The sequence below is a fragment of the Pseudomyrmex gracilis genome, unplaced genomic scaffold (genome assembly GCF_002006095.1).
Source record: "Pseudomyrmex gracilis isolate BER0280 unplaced genomic scaffold, ASM200609v1 scaffold_410, whole genome shotgun sequence".
In the NCBI taxonomy this organism is placed as follows: Eukaryota; Metazoa; Arthropoda; class Insecta; order Hymenoptera; family Formicidae; genus Pseudomyrmex; species Pseudomyrmex gracilis.
The window spans coordinates 49,181-71,959 of record NW_018020994.1 but is presented as its reverse complement, the minus strand read 5'-3'; the positions used below and the strand labels follow the sequence as shown (position 1 = coordinate 71,959).

Below are 22,779 nucleotides of genomic sequence, written 5' to 3'. Positions count from 1 at the left end.
GTTTTTAAGTGGCGCATTACGTAACAATGTAGTGTGACCTTGGACAACATTGTTGAGGTTGTGTATAAACATTTTTTTAATACAAATAAATTTGTAATTTTGACTGCATACTCTCGAGAATCTTTCAAAATATTATAATAAAGTTGTTTTTTGTTAAGAAAATACTGAATATTGATGATAGAATTACGTAAATATGTAGACGTTTCGGAAGATCCGAATTTTTTCGTACTTATTGCATAATAAAGATGGATATTTTTTTCACATACAATGATAGCATATGGTAGCATGTACTGTCATTACGAGCATCGATTTTTCTCGTCAACTAAACATTTCAATCATGATCTAATTGGAATTTTTTATAATATTGAAATGTTTCATAATATTCTTTTACGTTGGACGTTTTTACATAAGGGAGTCAAAACACGTGTATGTAGAGTTTAAAAACAATTCTACAATATGAAAAATATGGGTACATTACACGGAACCTTTTTTGTCCGAAAACTCAGCTTTTTCCAAAGATATTCTCGATCTCTTTTATACATCCTTTATATTTGTTTCCGCATTTAATATTGATATTTGCACATATATTTTGTCAATTTTAATATAATTTATTCTTGTTGATACAAAATTGATACTTTTTAAATAATTGCTTGCGAGTGTAACGATGCGTAAAAATAAAATATTGCGCGCTTGATCTCTGATGTCAAACATGAAGAAATCAAGAAGACTGATTGCCATTATTCTTTTTGAATCTCAAAACGTTTTTTTTTTTTTTGTTTTTTGCAGGAGGTGATTCTCCGCCGAAACGGCAGCAAGACCCCGACACATTTAAGAACAAAATGCGTTGCAGCCAAGGTGTGGCGATGGTATTCGAGGACGCGTTCGTCGTCTTTTCGCGTTTTTTGTCATTGAAGTCTCGAGGCTGTGCACTCTTGGAAACACATCGGCAGCGTGAGACCACCGGCATCAAAAAACTGTACAACAGTTTTTTCGTGATGTTCTAGAAGAGAGAGTCGATCAGCGCGCGTGTACTCGACCCTCTGAAGATCACCGGCGGTCGGGTGATGCACCTGTGTATTTCCGGGCACGTAGAGGATTTGGGCCGAGAGGGGTGCCAGCGAGAGGTGGACGCACAGCTTGTGATCTGCAACAGGCACGAAAGAGATTCATGGTGGAATGAGTACTCCTCGCGGCTAGAGAGGGACATCTCACAGAACGAAAATCGTCGATCTGAGATCTAAGATCAGCGTGGAGAGAGAGGTGTCTCGTCGTCTCTCACAGACTTGTTGCCGAGAAATCATGAAATTTTCTGACAATATATCTAACTTGTAGCAAAATAAATAAAATAACAAAGTTGTAATACACATTTAAGATAGAAAACCGCGTTTTCTCTTCCCTGAGGAGAGAAAAATTTTGAAGCACTAAAGAATTCGCCGACGCGACGGAGTCTCTCTCTTTAAAAACGATTGAGAAGGCACTTCTTATAAATCTGAGATCTCTAAGATTAACGTGGATATTCGTCTTTGCCCGGAAATCACATTGCAGGCGAGCCTCTTTAGTGGTCGCATATGTGTAGGATATAGATGATAACATTTTGAAGAGCAATCGGCGGTGGGTAATTTCATCAGGTGTTGGCTGAAGGCTGTTGAATGGAGCTCCAATTCATCATGGACGGCGGCGCGGAACCTCTGAACGGAACGATGTGGTTTCCCACATCGTCTCCTTCATACGACCAACTGTCGCCGGTCCGTCCAAACAGGTGTGATGTCGTAGCGGCTTCTCAACAGGTGTGTTAAATAATAGTCTCGTTGCAGTGAAATATATATGTAATCTATGTAACAAATCATAATCGCTTCAACTTAAAATTATATTTTAACGCGTCGGTAATGCTATTTCAATTTTAATTTTTTCAATAATCTAATCTTCAAAACTGAATTCTTTACGAAAGACAAAAAAGACTTTGGATTTGAAAGTGACACTTACTACTAATTACTAATTAAAATTACTAATGTTTCAGACCACAACGGGATATCACAGTCCACAAGGTTCTCTGTGGCAAGATAAGCACAGCTCGCCGAAACATTCGCCGATCGGCGGTAATCACATACATTTGAACGATGGCTCTCCGCAACAACTCTCGCCCAGCGGATCATCTCCAAACTGTGAACACCAAAATAATCTAAAACGTCGCTCAACAGAACCGTTGCAACACATCACGGAACTCGAGAAGAAACATATCAGAAGAGATGGTTGGTATTTCTAAAACGCGTGTGTTTCATATTTACATCACTCAGAAAAATTTGCATGAATAACTATATATGTCCGTATAAAAAATCAATTATTTCATCTTAGATTAGCAGTACTTATCGATATAATGTGAATTCGAAGTCAGATTTGTCATTTGTATTAAAAAAAAAAGATTTATTGGTATATTCGCAAGAACTATGCATGTAGACGAGACTTGATCGTTCATTCGCATGTCGATATTGTTGATATTAGAAGAACAAATTTATGATTTCTTAACAAGGAAATCATTTGTTGCAATATCTAAATCTTGGTGGAAATGTCTCAAAAAAAGATCGTTATTACAAATTGAGAAACAATAAGTTGATTAACAAACATTTATTAATTTTAACAATTGTGTCAGCATGAAAAAATCGGTTTTGTTAAAATAACCAATAGTGATAACTACTCTCAAAAAAAGTTCTTTATATGTATGTAAACAAGTTCTATATTTGGTGATATGTGAGTATAATGTACAATCATACATGAGATTGTCTCAAAAAATTTCATATATGATTATATATATAACTAATAAATATATATTCGGTCATGAGAGCCGTTCGCTAGGTGTTGTGCGGAAATTATACGTGTATATATATACATATATACGTGTTCACGTGTAAATTTTTACACGTGAAATTCGAATTGTAATAACAATTCTAAAATACGTATATATGTATATATATACACGTATAATTTCCGCACAACACCTATCGAACGGCTCTCATGACCGAATATATATTTATTAGTTTGGAAACTTCGGAGCCTTAAAAGATTCTTTAATGATTATATATAATTGCATATAATTAAATATAGAATTTTTCTATATATAAAAGTTTTTTTTTCTGATAATCTCTTTATGTATTTTCGGACTTATCAAATGTATATATATATATTTGCAAAATATATATATTTTATTGAAATAAAAAATGAAGTTTCACGAAACTTTGTGATCGTTGTTTTACAAGTCGTTAATAAAAGATAAATATAAAATTGTAAGCTTAACAAAGTTAATATTCAGAAATAAAAAATGTTGAATTTTTTTTTTGGTAGCGATATCAAAATTCATTTTTCGTAAGAAATGTAGTTCTGTTCAAAAAATATAGAGAGTATAAAGAGCATGTTGTATTGTATATGTTTAATTGGCGAAGTTGAACGTCATTATCATGTTGTAGCTTTTAACGCAGATATATCTCTTTAAAGGTCGTGACTGCGCGACCCCTGGTACACTGTCGTAGCCACAAATTTTATCTTCCTGTTCAATTATTTCTTCACGGTTCTTTTTAATAAAAATTCCTTATCGCATTCTCTGTCGCTTTTAAATGTTTAAAAGATTAAATTCTTTCTATTATCTGCTCAGATAATAAGAAAGTCTAATCATTTGTCAGTGTAGATTATGCAGAAAGGTGCAAATTACTTCATATGCAGTTTTTATTTGTCTTATTCAAACAATATTGTGTACACAGACTATTGCACTGGTGTGTCTGTGTTTGACCAAAAAAAAACTTTTAAAATATACAAATTCAATTTTACCAATTAATGCGGCAATATTTACAACAATAGCTTTTAACATATTCTCGAATAAAGACTTTCATCATATCCAGAGACATTTAACAAATGAATTGCATTTAACAAATATAGAATAGGTCTCGAAATTGTCCAGAGCAACATTTGCGTTTAATATTTGTCATCAATTAGAGCGGTCGCTCAAACGATAACGCCGCTATGCCATGCAATTCAAGTGACGTCGCTTCGGAAGATCGTCTCAAGACTGATCGGCTCCCATCTTCTTACGTTCGACGCCTTTTCGCCCACGTGGTTATCCGTAGCTGATAACTTGTTTGATGAGTACACATTCGCGTATGTATCGCGTAGATTAGTCTGGTTGAGGAAAGAGGGAGAGACAACGAAAGATACAGAAAAAGAGAGAGAAGTCTGATACATCAGTAACGCCATACTGGCTGGAACTTGATGAAGGTGTTGCGTACACACGTAGTAAGTGAGTTTTTTGGTGGTGTGTTCCTGCCCGGTGGTGTGATTGATTCTCGCGGGCCAAATAGGATGAAGTGGTGTGAGGTCGACAGATCGAGGGTGTCGCTGCTGCAGAGTCGACGTTATCCCTCTGTCGTCGCCAGCAAAAGCCGGCGCCGTCACATCGCTCGTGAGACGAAAGATAGGCCGAGCATTATGCAGCATCAGCTTCACGTCGGTTATAACAATGCTCAAGGCGGTACGATACGCATTTTCGACGCGTGCTCAATGAGAACGACACGAGAACGCGCTGCTGATGTTGAAACAAAAAATAAACCGACTTGATTGTTAATATAAACGAAATATACAATACAATTTTCTTTTTTGTCTTTTAAAGAGCTATACAGCGACGTAAAAAGCGCGCGCAGCAGCTTTTGTGTTCTTGCGCACATGGTTCTTCTTCTAAGATCCGTAAAAGCTACGTCACATGTTTATTGCTTGAAAAATACAGATGTTACATAACAATTGCGTATGTAATTGTTTATATATAAAAAATAAAAAAAAGGAAAATTGTATGTAGAGAATGCTGTTGTAATTGAAAGATCTTTTTCGACGCATCCGCAATTCACTCTGCGCTAAAGAAAGTATAAATGTACAAAAAAAAAAAAAAAAAAAAAAAAAAAAAAAAAAAAAGGAAAATTGTATGTAGAGAATGCTGTTNGAATGCTGTTGTAATTGAAAGATCTTTTTCGACGCATCCGCAATTCACTCTGCGCTAAAGAAAGTATAAATGTACAAAAAAAAAAAAAAAAAAAACAGAAAATATAAAACATTTTAAAATTTGTTTAAAGACAAAACGACTTTATGAAATATTTTTGTTACTTCAGGATCCATAGGGAGCAATGGCTCCGGTCAAGGCTGGTCCACGCAAGTGGAGGAACTCGCGGAGCATCTCGCCGCTGATTTCGATGGATCGTTATCCGCTATCGCGGCGTCCGATCTTGCAACGGCCGTTGCATCTTACACTAATATGAGGTAAGTGTTACTCGAAACTTGTAGAGAGAAACAAATTAGAATATTTATATTTGAAACAATATTAGAGACAAATCTTGACAAGTAAATATTCAGATTTTTTTCTTCCTGAAAAGAAACTTTCTCTCTCGATCAAAGAATGTTACGATAGTGCATCTAATGCAGCTTCGTAAAAGTGTAGTAAAACATTTGCTAGGCGACCGGTTTTACGATATAAGACACAGGGGAGTTCTCTGTCGATAGTGTACGCTCATTTGAAATGAGCGTGTAGTCGGTAGCACAGGCCTCTGCCGCAAATGAGAGACCGTACGCACAAACGGAGTTGATCTAGAAATCCGGTTAAAACTGGCCAGCAGTTCTTGGCATTGCGTCGCACCGGCGACACGCAGGGAAATTAAACCGGTCGGGTTGCCGCTACGAGTATTGGTGTGTGTTACGTGCACGCACGTGAGCGAGAGTACGTCAAGCACCCAACGTGGACGAAAAAGGTGTATAATCGGTGGATCTTATGAGAATATCTTCCGTACACCTTCACTTTTCTACAAATTATATTGTATATATTTTTTATTTAAAAATTATATGTGTATATATTTTTTATTTAAAAATTATATGTGTATATATTTTTTATTTAAAAATTATATGTGTATATATTTTTTATTTAAAAAAAAATTAGTATTTACACTTGAATAATGGCATATTTAACTACATACTTAAATAATTTTTGTACAATTTATATATAATTTTATATATAGTAAATAATTATATTTTAACAATTTGTAATAAAATAGCAATCAGATTCATTATCACAGAATAGACAATTCTAGAACGAGAATTTTTTAGATACGAAAATAAGAAAGAAGGAGTGACCAAAATGACCGCGCGTAGATATATCTTATCGATAAAATATATAAGTATTGTAAATTCGTTACGAAGGACGTTGAAAGTCCAATCTTTTGCTAATACTACCTCTGAAGCCACGAATGAGAAGATAACAAATTAACATGTATATATTTTTTTAATATTAAGTTCTCTTTGTTTATTAAGACGTGTTTTTAAATAAAAGTTGTTTTATTACAAGATACACGGTAGTTTCATACAACATATACGATAAGTCATATAATAATTCTAATTTGTGTAGTATTCAATATCGCGATTTGACAATAATTAAATTATTTAATAATTATATTATACATTATAAATTTATGTGTGTGCAGTCTACATTTGTTGTTGCGGCAAAACATTATTTTGTGACGAGAAAAATAAAAATACGAAATCGGATTGTCGACTCATCAAATTGCGCACCTGCGTCAGCTGATCGCACATTTACGTACAGATAGGAGGGAGTTACGAAAAAAAAAAAAAAATGAAACGCGCGTGTTTGTGCATGAATGAAGACGCGAGTCGAATAAGTTTCGCGCGCGGCACGAACCGGTAAGGAACCGGCTGACGCAGTCCGCGAGTATACATGTAACCGGTTAATTCTTAGTGGCGTGTGTCGATTGCTAAGATCTTCGAGCTGAAATTATCTGCAATCATCGCGAAATTTACTGCATTGTTCGACAAATTGTCAGTCTCGATCGTCCTGTTGTGCAGAACCGAACGTTCAATGTCGTACAAATCCACAATATCTTAAAATTATTGCGCGGACGTATAATCGAAAATAATAAAAATTAATATTTGAAACAATAGTTGGCAGTAATATAATTGCAATATGTGTAAAAATAAGGGGGTGCACAACTTTTAGTGAAAATACTAAAAATGTTCACACTTGTACATCAATTTTGGTATCCCGGTTTATATGTTTAAATTAAATCATAAAAATGGTAAAAAGCTCTCTTATGCTTCAGAGTTATTGAAGAATATTGTAATTATCAACAGCGATTATTTGCCTAATATCCGTGATTTGTTCATAAATAATGTGACCACTTTTTTAATCATAAATAAAGGAATGCACCAATATGTAAAATCTAGGTAAGTAATATGGTTAAGTGCATTATTTAATATTTTATTGAAAAATTAAATAGAAAGAAAAATAATTGAGTATAATTAGAAAATCTAACATACCCTATGTTAAATAATATAAATCAGAAGTATATATAGGTATCTCTTTTAAAATTGCAACATAAACGATTCGAATACAGTTTAGATTACCTCTCGAATCTCTGTCCATCTGAATGTTGTTACTTTGTAAATAAATTTTGGTAATATTCTGATATTGCGGTATCATTTTACACCCCGATTAAATTCGCGTTATACAGCCAACTAGTTTGTTCCAGTTCACGCTGACCTTATTGACTCGCGACATTCGTAGTGGTTCTCAAATTATTATTTTCTTATCGAATGTATATCAATGTATTCAGTGTATTCAAGATGAGCTGACGTTACTTCCTAATCTTTAGTTTATGACGCAGTCATATTGTTTTACGTCAATACAATCGACGCATTTGAGGAACATTATCAGAGTTAACGAGATCATTAGGTTATTGTTACGAAGAAAACTGGATCAATAAACAACACATTGTGTTATATATATTTTCTTTAACAATATGAAATAATTGCTTCGCAAAATCGCATAGAAAGAAGAAGAAACAAATATTAAAATAGCGTTTTCTCTAAAAACATCTTTAAAAAAATACTTCTTAAAAAATAAATTAAAAATTAATTAAATTTGAATAATGTACAGTTTGTACAGTTTTACAAAACAAAGAAAGTAATATTTATATATGTGTTATCATAATAAGTTGTATTAAATGTTTGCCGTGAGATGTTAGATTTATATCGAACAAATACAAGAACAATTTCCAATTCTCGTATCTACAACAAAATACGACAAGAGATTAGGAGAAAATGAATTTATCAATATAACAATATCAATACAATAATAATAGTTATATATATATATTATATATAATTCCCATTTTCTTTCAGCGAAGCCCTCCTCACTTTGCCAGCGTTACCAGTCTTCAAGCAGGAGGCGCCATCGCCTGAAAATCAGCACAACAATTCCAAGTAAGTAAATCGCACGAATTATATTTTTTTTCTCACCTCAGAAACTGTCATTCGGAAATTGTCATTTTGTTTTGAAATTGTTGCGTTAAAAAAACACTCAGTAATAAATTATCAACGAACGTCGAAACAATTAGAGAATGTAGAATTTCACGTGTCCACACTGTATTTTCCGAGAATTAAATAACTTTCTTTTACACACAAGAATACTCCGTTTGTCTTAAAACTAATGATAAAGTTGTTCAAATGACAATTACTAATGTGACTGACATCATTACGATTACAACCACAACACGAAGGCGAGAACGTTTATCTTTCTTTCTCGGGGTGATCCGGGGATGAGAAGTATTCCGAGCGGAATTTGCCACGCGCTGCTCCCCCGCAAAGAGACACAGTCGCAGATAAAGCCGTATCGTTGCACTCGTTCTCGGCGGTATCTATCGAGAGAATGAGCCGCTCTCTCGCTCGGGTCAGACTTCTTAACGCTCTTGGTTTATCGCGCGACGCGTGCATTCCGTTAAATAAATACTCGACCGCGTCAATCGAAAATGTAAGTCGAAAGTGATATTGGCACGTGTGCGATGATGTGTGTGGTGACATAAAAGATCCGACAGAATTCTTCGTCGTATAGTTGAAAGGGACATAGTGAGTTAAACGTCATGAGTCAAATCATGTAAACAAAATTATACGATACAGTCTCTCTGAGATGAGAAAATTTATAAAAACGAACAATTTACGTATAGAAGTTTTTCGCGACTGTGTTCCGGATCTTTTATTCGATTTTTTTTAATTATTTTTTATAGAATCAATGAAACTGCGGTTGGTAAAGTGTTTTGCGTTAAAAATTTGTAGCATTTTGGAAGCTTTTCTGGCTTCCAAAATGTAAGATCATTTCTCACATTCGAATTAGTTCTTCCACTCGCGCATTTCCGTGGAAAATCACTGTTCGTGTTAAAGTTCATTCAAGTGCGATCGTTCAGATATAAACGCGGGAAAAACACGATGAATATAATTGCCGCGCGAGCGTGAATCAGCATATCGATGTAGAACGATGAAATCGAGAGGACGGTTCGCGATCTCGTTGTTCTCCGGGTGAAATAGATTACGTAAAAGGTATATATATATGAGTGAGGTCCGGAAAATCGAGTGTTCTGGAACAACTGATTAAACGAATGATGAAATCACTTGTGTAGTAAACATACATCGAAGCGACTTTCCATTTGCGATTGCGCTCCTGCAGTCGGCGTGTTGATATCGCGACAAAAGGTGCAATGTATGCAAGTTGGTGATCTGTGTGTGTGTGTGTGTGTGTAAAGAAACCTGGTATATAACAAGTGTTATTACACTAACAAGTGTTATTGTAATAACAAGTGTTGCGCGGCAAAGAATGTACGAGATGAAACTTCGCGTTTGATGTGACTGAGTGAAAATTTTTGCCGCATGTCAGAAGCCAGAATGAGAACACCTGCAAATTTGAACGTATCGCCGTCTCAACTTTTCTTTAACTTGTAGTGAGTGTGGCTCGGTATTGATCAAGAAATTGTTATACATATTTTGTGTGTGGGCGCGCGCGCGATATTTGCGATATCGACTTCCTCTATATGTTAATAGTTATCACATATTGTATTTATATAAATAGATGAATATAAGTTTTTGTTGACTTCTTTAAAAGTTTCAATTGTTTTTCACAAACATCTCTTATATAATTAGCTTACATATTAACTTAACTTCTAACTTAACCGCTATCTTTTTTATATATTCTAACTTACAAACTATTTTATCCGCTAGCTTAATTTACCTTATTACTTCTAATCTACCTTACTTAGTCACACACACACTACTTTATATATATAGTATTTATATGCTTCATATTATTATTTTAGTTTGAATCACGTTTCGCAAAGAACAATCACTACAGTGCCGTCCAACAATGACAATATTGGCTCCATCGAAGCTGACAGCAACAACAATGGTCAAACCGCGACCAGTCTTCATCAACTTTTATATTCCTCCAATGAGGAATACCCGCCGACTTCAACCGCGGCCAATCATGTATCTTCTTCCCAGCAAGGAAATGAATTAAATGAGGATTGTCGGTGCGCTATTATCAAGCGATAATTAAAATATCAAAATTTAGATTACATATAAAATATATATATATATATATAGTATATATACATATATGTGTATATATACTCTTTTTCTAGATTAAATAAATGTTATTTGCAATATATATATATATATCACATACACGATATATATATATATATATATATATATATATATATATATAGAACAATTTTATCACATCTTGATTTATTTATAACGGTTAATAGAAAAACGAAATTTTACGTATAACTTTTAGCATAACTTTTTTTCAGTTTCCAGTATGTCTTAGCGGCTGCCACCAGCATTGCCACTAAGGTGAATGAAGAAACGCTGACGTATCTGAACCAGGGACAGCCGTATGAGATTAAACTGAAAAAATTAGGCGATTTATCTGCCTATCGCGGAAAGATACTGAAGGTACTTCACACTCTGAAATACCAAAAATGCCTATTCGGACGCTTCTAATGTTTGGGTAGCGGCATCTTAAAAAACGCTTTGGTGGTCCTTCATAAGGCAAACGAGCGAGCTCATGCTGACGCCGATTCGATAAGTTATTTTTTTCTTTTTCACAAAAAAAAATCCACAAAATACTGCGGAGTCTACAGTCGTAATCTTATATTCTAATTACTGTAAACGCGTACAAAACCTAACAACATGGGAGAGTTAAATAAATGCGCACGATCGGCATAAGTTCACTGCGTATCCTCGACGTTGGAAAGATGTGAGTCGCCCAAACGGTGCTACAACGCCTCTGTAGGGACATCCGACTTTTCTGTTCCAGTCGACGATCCGCATTTGCTTCCACGAGCGACGGTTGCAGTACACGGAACGTGAGCAGATGCTGGCCTGGCAACGCGCTAGACCGGGAGAGAGATTACTGGAAGTCGACGTTCCCCTTAGCTATGGGATGGACGTTTGTCAACCGTCGCCGTCTAGCAACAGTGTGGAGTTCATGTGGGATCCCACAAAAGAAGTCGGCGTTTATATTAAAGTACGCTGATGTATAACTCGGATTTTTTGTTTTAATTTGAGATGTTGTATTATTTATAAATAATTTATATTATTCTTAAATAATTTTTTCTTTTAACACGAGAGATATGCTCAGAACGTTAAGTTTTTCTCGGTTTATGTATCGATATATATATGTACACAATATATATACATATACATATATATACGTATTTGTAGCTGTCTGTTGCAATGATTTGACAAGGAGTATTAGTCATGTTTAGTCCGCAGAACAGTAAGCTTCCATGTTATGGCTAGGTCAATTGCATAAGCACCGAGTTTACACCAAAGAAACACGGTGGCGAGAAAGGCGTTCCTTTTCGAATACAAGTGGAGACTCGACTGCCAGGAGGACCGCGTCTACACGCCGCTTCGTGTCAGGTGAAAGTCTTTAAATTGAAGGGAGCAGACCGTAAGCACAAGCAAGATCGGGACAAAATATTGAGACGTCCTCCTCACGAACAGGACAAATATCAACCCAGTTACGATTGTACTGTACTCTCCGATGTAAGTTTCCCTGAACAATATCTATTTTTTAAATAAAAACATTGCATTTTTTTAAATTAAAAAAACCATCAAAAATAAAATGTCCAATAAAATGACCAATAAATATCTTGTTTTTCTCAGGACCTCACAATTTTGTTTTTATTCATAGATTCCTCTAGAATCCTTATCGTCCTCCACTCTGTCAACTCAAAATGGTGGAAGTTCGTACGCCTCAACAGATGCAATGTAAGTTGATGTACCATTTCTTTTTTATTGACGCTTTTTTCGATTGTTGCCAGTTTTTTAAATCTAAACAATATCGAGAAAACTGAACACGTTTCAAAGAATTTAAGGAAGAAAAAACATGTGTTATACGTGTAAAATATTTTAATTAATATTATCATCAAACAAGCAACTGAAGTAATCTTTTCAAAAAACTTTATCATTTTGCGTTTGATTTTACGAGGTTGGTGAAAATCATATGAAACTTGAAAACAATATAAAATCAATTGCTATTAATATTTTGCACACAAACAAAATTTTCTTTATATTACAACTGTATTTATAATAATATATCATTTCTGCACATAATCGGGACGCGAGATCGGATCGGGTACATTTGCAAATTTGTGATTGCAAATTTTTCGAGTTATAATTCTGCGATTTGCTACAAATAACTACTGGCTAGTTCTGGATACAGTGGGTTTCGGGCCTCTAATTTATACATGAATCATCCTGTCAAATAATTTGTGTTCTTTCGATGGCGGACGGTGTGTGTGTGGGTGTTTGCTTCTCTAAAAATAGCAAAGTAAGTGTTGCAACTATGCGCGTTTTATGCACGCAGTTGGCCAAAAATGTAAACAAATCGACTTTTTTATTTTTATCCCGATAATAAATTGAGATGGCCAACCGGGATAACAGCAATTGTTTCACGAGTTTGTTTAATAATTTACCTTGGGCGAAATTAACAGAATTAATATACGAGACAGGGACCGGTTGCTTGCAATTTTCTCTTTCGTTGTATCTCGATTTTTTCATACCACGTCGATTTGCGTTTAAGTACGTAGTTGGGCAAGTCCTTGCGTCATGCGTACGGCATTCGAGAAATACCTGTTCCATAGATATAAATAGCGAAACATTTCCGAGACACCTGATGTCTACTTGATGAGTGTTTTTGCTTTCGCGAGTTATTTATGTTCACGTGTTCCTCGTACTCGAGCAATCTACCTAGCAATCGCCACGACCTTCACGACATTGCGACGTGGAAGTACAAGCGAACTCTATAAGAGCCGATTTATATTACAGACACAATGATCAAATGAAGAATGGATACAAATATTTCCTCCTAAGGTTCAATCGAGATATTTAGGTTTTTTTTCCTCGTTTTCCTCTTTCTGTCTTGCGCGTGATAAAGAGAAGAAGATCGGACATAAGGAAAAAAGAATATTAAAAAGAGATAACGACAACGAAATAAAAAAAATTTTTTTTTTCTAGTTTTCCCATCACTACAAATATGAAACAAAACGAATGTTTAAGATAATATACACAAAAAAGATCTCGTTAAATGTCCGTTAGACATCCATATATAGAGCTTCACATGTCTTATCTAATACATGTCTAATAAAGTTTTCTGTGAATTTTCATTCCGTTTGAGCAGAAATAAAACAAGCAAACCTATATTTGATTTTCTTGAAAAACAAAATAAGATAGACGTCACTTATTCGGAGTTTTTGCCAGGATAAAAAGTGGAGTCCAAAAAAAAAAAAAAAAAACGAAACAAAGAGCACATTTATGCATTTCTTGTTTGTACCAGAAACCGCTGCGACGTTGTCAGTTGTTCGTGGCTGGTGGGGAGTTTACTCTCTCATGAAAGATAGAGTGGTAGTGGTTAAGCCTTCGGTAGAGTTTGTTCAGACCGGGGTAATGGTGAACGGGAAGTGGGGAACGCGGAGGTAGACGCCGGGCATCGTCGCCGACAAACTGGCTTGAACTGGCGCGAGCCGGCGTCCCCCATCTCCACGACGGCAGTCTCCACTTGGTAGAGAGGGGACATTAGAGAACTTGGCGAAAGAGAAAGAAAGAGAAGCGATCATGAGGTGGGAAAGAGAGATACGTTGCATGAGAATAAGTTTCAGACCGTTGTGTATCGCGTTGTCTCTCGCGTCGATTCATCATCCCGCTGTATTCATTCAACTCGCAGAACCGCGTTTATATCGTTGCCTATTGTCGCGTCACTGTACGACGATATGACAACCGCTGCGCCAACGTGATTCACTGATATGAACGCATGTTCTCTCATCAACCAGTAAACCAGTGACCGGCATCGCCATCGCTCGCGTGATTTGTCTGCGACGTCGTTTAACCCGGCATTTCTCGCGATCGACGACAAAAAGTGTGCAATCCACTTTTTAGTAACTGATCGAGAATTGCCAACCACTGAAGCGACTTCACCGTATATTTCGCTCGGAAAGAAAGCGGTCGAGATTGCAGTTAACATAGTGCGTGTGAAAAACTGGTACTCAAACCAAACTGGTGATCCTTTGATTCGTTCTCAACTGAAATTAAGTTTTGAGATATATTAGTACGGAGCTTTCGAAGAAACCAACTGACTTAGGTTCTTCAGCACCATTTTGTCTTATTAGCATTTTGTTTATACGCATTGTTCTCAAACAAAACCAGATTGTTTGAAGCTTGTTGTTGCACATTCAAAGAATCAAGTTTATTTTTGCGTGCAGCTCGTATAAAATAAATAATTGAGACGAATTTATACAAAGTTGGAGAATTTGTGTTTGAACAATCCGATTTGTGCAAAGCGCCGACAAGTAACAATAAAAACAGAGTTATCGCTTGAGATAAACGAATTAACCTTAGTCTGGTACATTCCGGTACGAGTCGAGTGCGTTCCGGTGCGAATCTGTTGACAGGAAGTGGGATTATAATCGCGTTATATTACAAGGACAAATAATCGCGCTCCGAGACAAAAAGGTGGATCGTTATATTTTGTCACAAGAACAGTTTCATTCCCCGTGTTGTTGATGTATCCGACTCCGAATTGTGTCGTGATTAAAGGCGATCTGATATTACGCTGCCTTTTGAACAAGTAACTGGTACTTTCTCGTGTGACTCATCGTTTCTTTCGTGTGCAACTCAATCAACCCAATCAGCCATTAATCATGCAATAAAAAACCGCCAACCAAGCATCACTTATGACAGATAGCTGATGACAGTTCGCGATTGCGTTTAATAAAGACCCACCTGTGATGTATCGAGCGCTTTTCTACAAGTGATAACGTTTATTATTTCGAGTGCGATCAGACAAACCGGCGAGTCGATATATTCGTGAACGAGCACCGTTCAGGAATGCCCTCGATTGTCGTAGCAGCCAGACTTCCAGCAGAGTGTACGCGAGTCTCGCACGCACTGTTTGCTACGTTCGTCGCTAATTTAAACGTTGTTCTGACACATGATATCTTGGCCATCTATGTGCTTCTGTCGCGGCAGGATCATCTCCTCAGATGACGAGCAGCCTTGCCGCCAAAAAGCTGACGCCAGGGCGGTTAAATAGAGTCTCGTAACCAGAAGAAGATATTCCGTGTCTTCTTCCTGATTCGCTTGGGAACTGTTGAAAAACATCAGGTTGAAAACAGGTTCTGAATAAAAATAGAGAGAAAGAGAGAGAGAGAGAATAAGCATGAGAGAAGAATCGATGAAAAAATCCGATTACAACAAAGATAAAAGAGAGCCACTCTCTGAGGAAACGTAATTGGAATCGTGAAATCCACGGTAGTCTTGAGAAGAAAATAAAGGGGAGAATAATTAGGGAGCTGTAAGAATCACTTATTGCGTGAAAAAGACCAATAAGACCAATTGTACTAAGTAAATAAGTTGATTCCGAGACTAAATTCATCTTGTCGTCGAAACATTCGTCGCGTTGTAAAACAACGAGAGATGATTTGTGATTCGCTTTGGAGAGGAATTTCTTGAAGTAACACGACATATATATATTTTGCGCGCATCAGAAAAGTGTTGTTTTTTTTTACGCAATAGAATATCGCGCATGTTATAACGCGCATTGCAATTAAGCTCGACTGCAAAATAGCGACACGCACGCAGGTCGCTCAAGAAGGATAAAATTATTGTAGGCTCGGCGCGACTTCTTTGTGCGAAACAAAGTTTGCTCTCTTGTAGTCCATCGGACGAGCGGAAGGCAAACACAGCAGTTCTCAAACCGGGTTGTAACAACGACAAACCGGTTATACGCGATTAACCAAAACTAAAATATTTGCACAATTTCCGAGAAACGTAACACACGTGATATCCCACTCTGTTTGTGGAGTCACAAGATTTGTCACGAGTGATTATCAAAGCGACTACTGTTTGCACGTGATCACACGCAACATTAGTTTAACGAGAAAAGAAAGGAAAAAAAAACGACACAAAAAATATATACGACGTATACACTGATCACGCAAGATTTTTGCTTGGAAGAGCAGCACGCGCGAAAGACTACTATCGAAGACCGCGAAGGTCAGAATTTCGAGAGAGTTCGCCGACGAACGAACGTCGCGGACGACTAGCGGTATCCGGTTCGCGGCAGACAAATGCAATCCGACTGACTCGAACTGATCCTATCTGCCGAGCGAACGAACAGACCAGAGTTCTCTCTATTACATGAATTCATACCGAGCGACTTCAGTTCAGGTTCGGTAACGGAAACGCAATGCAGATGCCACAGACAAGACGACTCGAATTATAATTTTGCATTTCAAATTTATTTGCACGATGAAAGCGGTCAGCTATCGGGGTAATTGATCGACATCAATCGCACCGATCTCGGAGAGATTGGGGCTTCGGGAACGGCGTCTCGATAACGACCACGAATGGGTGGCAGGACGTTCATTGGTGAACAGTCGGACGTTCGAGCGTGCGGGTGCACCGCGTTTATGAATGAGCGCGTGAGGAGCCGCAAGAAGGCCTTCAAAGAGAAAAAGGATTTGTCGTGAGAAAGAAAAATTCGTCAGATTTACTTTAAAATCGAAACAAGAAAACGCTCATTCTCTCAATATGTCGAGGGATTACTGGGATTTGAAAAGCTGCTGGTCCATCAAGCGACCGTGCTATCCGCTTGATCAGTTCGTCACATGGCTTCTGGAACACGAAGTTACTGTGAGTGGTGGGCCGCCGCATGTGCAGGTCGTCGCCAGATTCGTCCATGCCTTGCTGAATAGACGAATGAAGAGAAAATGCGTCATGCGAGGAGGGCTAGTGAGTCTCCAGATAAGGAAGCGTTTGGATACGAAGGAAATTGACGGTTGCAAGAAAGCTCGTGCAGTCAAGCTCGTGTTTCGCTTGAAGAAACATTCTGTGTAAGATGTTCTGATGATTTTCTTTTCCTTTAAAAGATGAGACATCTCTATTCGTGACAGAGATGTATAATGATAATAAAAGATGTTAATAATAGTTTCTTTTGTTGCGCGCGCATAAACTAAAATTGTAAAAAATTAAGTGTTGTAAATATGTTTTGCTTGACGCAAACAGATAGAAACATTCATGAGATTTAGAAAACATATTGTACATGATAGTGCGATATTCTATCTTAATCAAATGAGTTTTTAAAGTCGCCTTTACTATTTTTTTTCTTATCTCGCAAGTTCTTGATAAATAAAATTGTGTCTACATGTTTTTCGCATTTGACTAGGAGGATCTTTTAGATTAAAAAAAAAAATGTATCAAAGTTTTATCACATAATCGTGTCAGGGTCACGATTTTCATTCGATGTGTAACAATATATTTATATTTGATGCAACATGTTTGGAGATATGAATTTGCTTGCAAAAAATTAATTCAGTTTCTATCTTACATCGAGACATCTAAATTGTATCAGGTTTGTTTTCTTTTATTTGTAGTGCAAATTGTAATTTAAAATTGTTGAACGCGTAATTGATCTATTTCACTTCCATCGACTTAACACTTGATGAATTTCGAAAATATATTTTGAACATCTATTCTATTTAATATCTGGCCTTTCAGATTACAATATGAATCATAAACAAGATACTTTAGTGCATATGTAGTATAGTAAATATACAATATAATATATATAAATATACTGTTAATGAAGATTAAAATAATTAATATGAGACTAAATACAAGATGTCCGTGTAGACAATTGTATCTTTAATTGAAATGAAAAATCAGATGATCTTTGTCAGTTTCAATCCTTCTGCTGGATCTTTTTTACTGACAAACTAAATATAAACATAAAAAATATATATATAGAACATACATATATTTATTTATAAATATGTATTTAGAGATCTTTTTATTTATTTAATTGCCAGATTTTAATTTGCGTTTCTTGTGTTCCTTTAAGTTGCGTATTTATACAATAATTGCATATTTATATAAGTATAAATATAAAACTTACATAAGTAACTAAAAATGATTTGTCAACATCAAGTAACATAAATTTAAATCTGACAATTAAAAAAATTAAACTTAATTAAATACATCTCACCTAGATTTGAATAGGTTATTCATTAGCACATCAGGAAAAATAAAGATAATGATTCTAATTGATAGCTAATTAACTCTTCGTGGACTGACATAGATCTCAGAGATCCACTTAAAAATCGGCGTTTCTGGTAAAAATTAGTTTTTTTTTAACGTTTATATTTTTAAAACTACTAAAGATTGTTTCAATTTGTTTTTTTTACCGACGGGCAAAATCATTCAAATTTTAGATTCAAAAAACAAAAATTGAAAACTATTGATTTTTCGCGAAAATGTTTATTTTTAAAGTCACGTAAGTTCCACAGACTCACAATCAGTCCAACTAAAAAGCTTTTCCGAGAGTCCAGACAGAGTTAAATAAATAGAACAGAGTTAAATAAATAAAAATAATATTTAAAGACCTAAAACAATGAATTTAGTAAGTAACGATAAAAAAATTAAGTAAAATGCACTTGTTAAAAAGAATAAAAATTAAGAAAAAACTTAGTACGATAAAAATTCACACAGCTTAAATATTACATATTATATTATATACAATTGACAAACAGTCAACTAATAATAGTTTTTTTTAATACCTCTATTGATTTTATTGATTTTATTAACATAACGACTTATCCTTTTTTTTGACATTAAAGATAAATGATTTGTCAAGCTTTTTTAATATTCCTAACAATGTCGATGGACTTACCACACAACTGGGAGAAAATTTTAGTCTATTTAATTTCAATAAACAAAACTTGTTAGAAGTCAAGGATGTTAAAAATATTAAAGATGTTAAAAAATGTAAGACTTTTTGACATAAAATCTGCAGAAACCATACAATCAATTGTTATAAATCTCTGGACAATTTCTTATTTGTTGTTTAAACATGTTTGTTTTTTTTGTTAATAAAACAAAAGACAGATTTTCAATGATTTTTAAAGATTTCCCAAACTTAACATTGCTAATATGATCTAGTTTGTTTGTAATACGTAAAATATGAGAGTTAAAAACTTTTTCGAAAACATTGTTTTGAGTATGAAAAATAAGTTATCAAGGATATTGATAGGATAAGTTAGGTAAATGTTTAGATTAGCACGTAAGAACGTTGATATGTTTGTTTATCAGATTCGACTTCCAAACATATTTGGTAGTTATCAAATGTTGTGTGTAAAGGAAACTACATATATTGTAAAGGATATTGTAAAGATATTGCATATATTTGATTTTAAGCTGTGTGAATTTTTATCGTATTTTGTTTTTTTCTAAATTTTTATTTTTTTTACCGAGTACATATTTTTTTTTTTTATTGTTACTTATTAAATTCATTTTCTTAGTTTTTTAAATTATTATTTTCATTTATTTATTTAATTAACTATCAATTAAGATCATTATTCTTGATGTATTAATGAATAACTTATTCAAATTCAAGTGAGATATTTTTATTTATTTATTTGTCACAGTTGGTAATTTGCGTTTCTTGAATGATGTTGTCAAATCATTTGTAGTTATATATATATTTTTTCTATATTTATATTTAGTTTGTTAATAAAAAAGATTCAATATAAGGATCGAAAAGTCTTACATTTCAAATAAAGATCTACAGTTTATACACGATTATTCTGTGTTAGTCTCATATTCACTTTTTTAACTTTTATTAACAATTTCACGAGCGATTTTACTTCTTATTTAAACATATATTGTTTTTTATCGAAAGACACATGTCTTCTTTCGTAATGCTTCGGTTTTCTTTGTTTTTCACGATATTATTCAGTTTGGCATATAATAACTGTCAATAATCGATAATTTATGTCACCTGCGCAAATAATACAGCAGATAATTCAACAAAATGCCAAGACGTCAACATTTTACAGTGTGCTACAAAGTAAACGAAGACACAAAAGTTAAGAGTCTAGAAGTAGTAGTTTTTTATATCTTGAAAAGTTTTTTATGTCGAAGTTATTGACAGAGAATGATCAAAAAGAGAATATATAGAATATATAGAAAAAATATACATGTTAAAATAGCTTTAATATAATATATATATGCCCTTTTTATTCTATACTCATATTTTTATATTTTCAAAAAAGATTATTTATGTGCATACGTGTGCATATGTGTGCAATAATTTAATGTGTTGTTTTCTAGATCACCGCAGACGCGTGCGACAGTGGGTGGCAATTCCTCTCCGGTAGTAGCCCCGCTGGCACTTTCGGTTTCTAATTCTGGTATTGTACCGTTGATTCCTGCTTCGGACGCCGTGAAGGAAAACGTAGGAACGGCGCCGGCCTTGCCATCGCCCGCCGCCATATTGCCAGATCAAACGTGCATTGAAGCTGATGTTAGTTTGGCTGCACGCAAAACTGCTTCTCCGCAACACCTAATCGAGTCCATGAAAACAGTAAAGATCTTTGTTGCCAGAAATATATAAGCCAACTTTTCTGACACTGCAATGTTTTATTTTTGAAATGCTTCTCTCTCTCTCTCTCTCTTTCTTTCTTTCTTTCTTTCTCTTATATCAGACAATTGTAAGATTTGCTTTTTAAAAATATAAACAAAGCTTTCAGAAAATAATTTTTCAGAAAAAAATATTCTCTTTTGAATGTTTTAATTTACTTTTTATAACAAAATTTATAAAATTTACTTTGTAACTGTGTTACTTGTAAATTTGCTATTTTTAAGAAATAAGGTTTTTCGATTTCTTTCTGCAACTTTTTTTTATCTATGCAGAGCACTTCGTGTCTTACCAAGTTACCACCCGACGCAAATGCTACACAAACAACTGCGTGGCTTCGCGCGAGTCGGTTCAACGCGTTCGAATCGACGTTTGCAAGCTTCTCCGCATCGGATATTCTGCTTCTGTCTCGGGAGGATCTCATTCAAATTTGTGGAGTAGCGGATGGTATTCGACTGTTCAATACGCTGCACTCTAAGGGACCGGCTCCGAAACTTACTCTTTACTTTTCGCTCGAAGGCGACAGCTCACCCTGGAAACCCGCTTATCTTGACAATCTGACGAGTACCGCGCTCACGAATAAATTGCTCAGCACTTTAAATTTGCCTCACGACCGATTGCATTCGACACTGTTCCTAGGACCACAGGGTATACATGTACTTGTCACCGATGAGCTAGTGGCAAATATGAAAGACGAGAGTATGTATCTCGTCGAGACTATCAAAGGTAAATATCTGTTCACACTTATGAGTCAAAATGAGTTAAATTAACTAACAATAATATATATGTATATATATATATATATATATATTAATAATATATAATATATATGTATATTTTGTATTTCAGATCCAGCTAGCGACCGTTATAAATTGCTGATAAAGTCAAAAATTAACTAAAAAACAGTTTTTATAAATTTATACTTTTGTAACTACTTTACAATATGATCATTAAAGCGAAAAATGAATAGTAATGTAAAGTATAGCTATGTTCAATTGATTAACAAATGTGATTAATCTAAAAAATGATTACTTATCATTGTACGATTTGTATCAATTGCTATTTAAATCTGATACACAAAAATATCAGGTTTAAATAGCAATTAACAAATATTCTACAATTAACAACTAGGATAATAAACAATGTAACTCAGATAACCGAATACAAAAGAGTAAACATCATTGTGAAATAATATGAATAACTTTTATGTATTTGGAGAATTGTTGGCGTTTTATGTATCAAAGTATATGTACAAACTTTTATGAATTCTCTTATGAATTTCTTTTATGAATTTGTATTATCATTAGATTATAATACTGATAGGTCTTCTCATATATTTTTTTCTTTAGAAGATATATTTTGCCATATATATCTCTCTATCATATTTGAAAAAAAAAAATTCATTTATACGCAAGTCTATGATTTTTTATTATAAATGTGATCTTTGTAGTTATTGTTATATTTTATAGTTATTGTTATATACAATTTATAGAGTTACTGTTATATACAATTTATAAAGTTTTGTACGAAAGAGAGAAAAAAGTAAGTTTAAATTTTCCGAGTATGTACTTATTAATATATATTTACTCGGATATATCGAATTTATATCGAGCTGAATATTACTCAATAATGTGTTAACAATATTTTTTTTTATAAAAGAAAGTTTATTTGTTGAAACAAATATAGTGTGCCAAATTTTTAAGTTTGTAAGAAAAGTATGGAATTTATTCCATTTTTCATAATTATGTAGGCATAAAGAAAACGTATTAGGCGAACATTAGCGAGAAGTAAATATGAGATTTTGTATAATCGCACTGTGTTGTTATTATTCAAATATGAAAAATATCTTTTTCTCTCTCTTCTGAGAGAGAGAAAAAGAAAATAAGTCTAAGTATATCTAACGTAGATACCGAGCGTCTGCAAGAGTTTGATTGCAG

At 34.6% G+C, this 22,779-nt stretch overlaps 1 protein-coding gene across 1 annotated transcript; it reads left to right on the top strand.

Moving 5' to 3' along the window:
- The first annotated feature begins 1,003 nt into the window (after window positions 1-1,003).
- On the top strand, window positions 1,004-22,011 carry LOC109860556 (transcription factor CP2-like protein 1). Its single transcript, XM_020439723.1, has 12 exons — window positions 1,004-1,787; window positions 2,018-2,249; window positions 5,142-5,289; window positions 8,215-8,295; window positions 10,176-10,388; window positions 10,674-10,818; window positions 11,159-11,392; window positions 11,668-11,916; window positions 12,065-12,141; window positions 20,536-20,788; window positions 21,118-21,568; window positions 21,692-22,011. Exons 1-12 carry the CDS (start codon window positions 1,650-1,652, stop codon window positions 21,739-21,741), a joined length of 2,271 nt encoding a protein of 756 aa, XP_020295312.1. The 5' UTR covers window positions 1,004-1,649; the 3' UTR covers window positions 21,742-22,011.
- Window positions 22,012-22,779: the final 768 nt, after the last annotated feature.

Bases quoted from the DNA above. Each gene is read 5' to 3' on its own strand.
- LOC109860556 (XM_020439723.1), top strand. From the start codon at position 1,650: ATGGAGCTCCAATTCATCATGGACGGCGGCGCGGAACCTCTGAACGGA. The intron at 11,393-11,667 runs GTACGCTGATGT...TGTTATGGCTAG, and splicing joins AAGTCGGCGTTTATATTAAA to GTCAATTGCATAAGCACCGA. The intron at 11,917-12,064 runs GTAAGTTTCCCT...TTTTATTCATAG, and splicing joins ATTGTACTGTACTCTCCGAT to ATTCCTCTAGAATCCTTATC.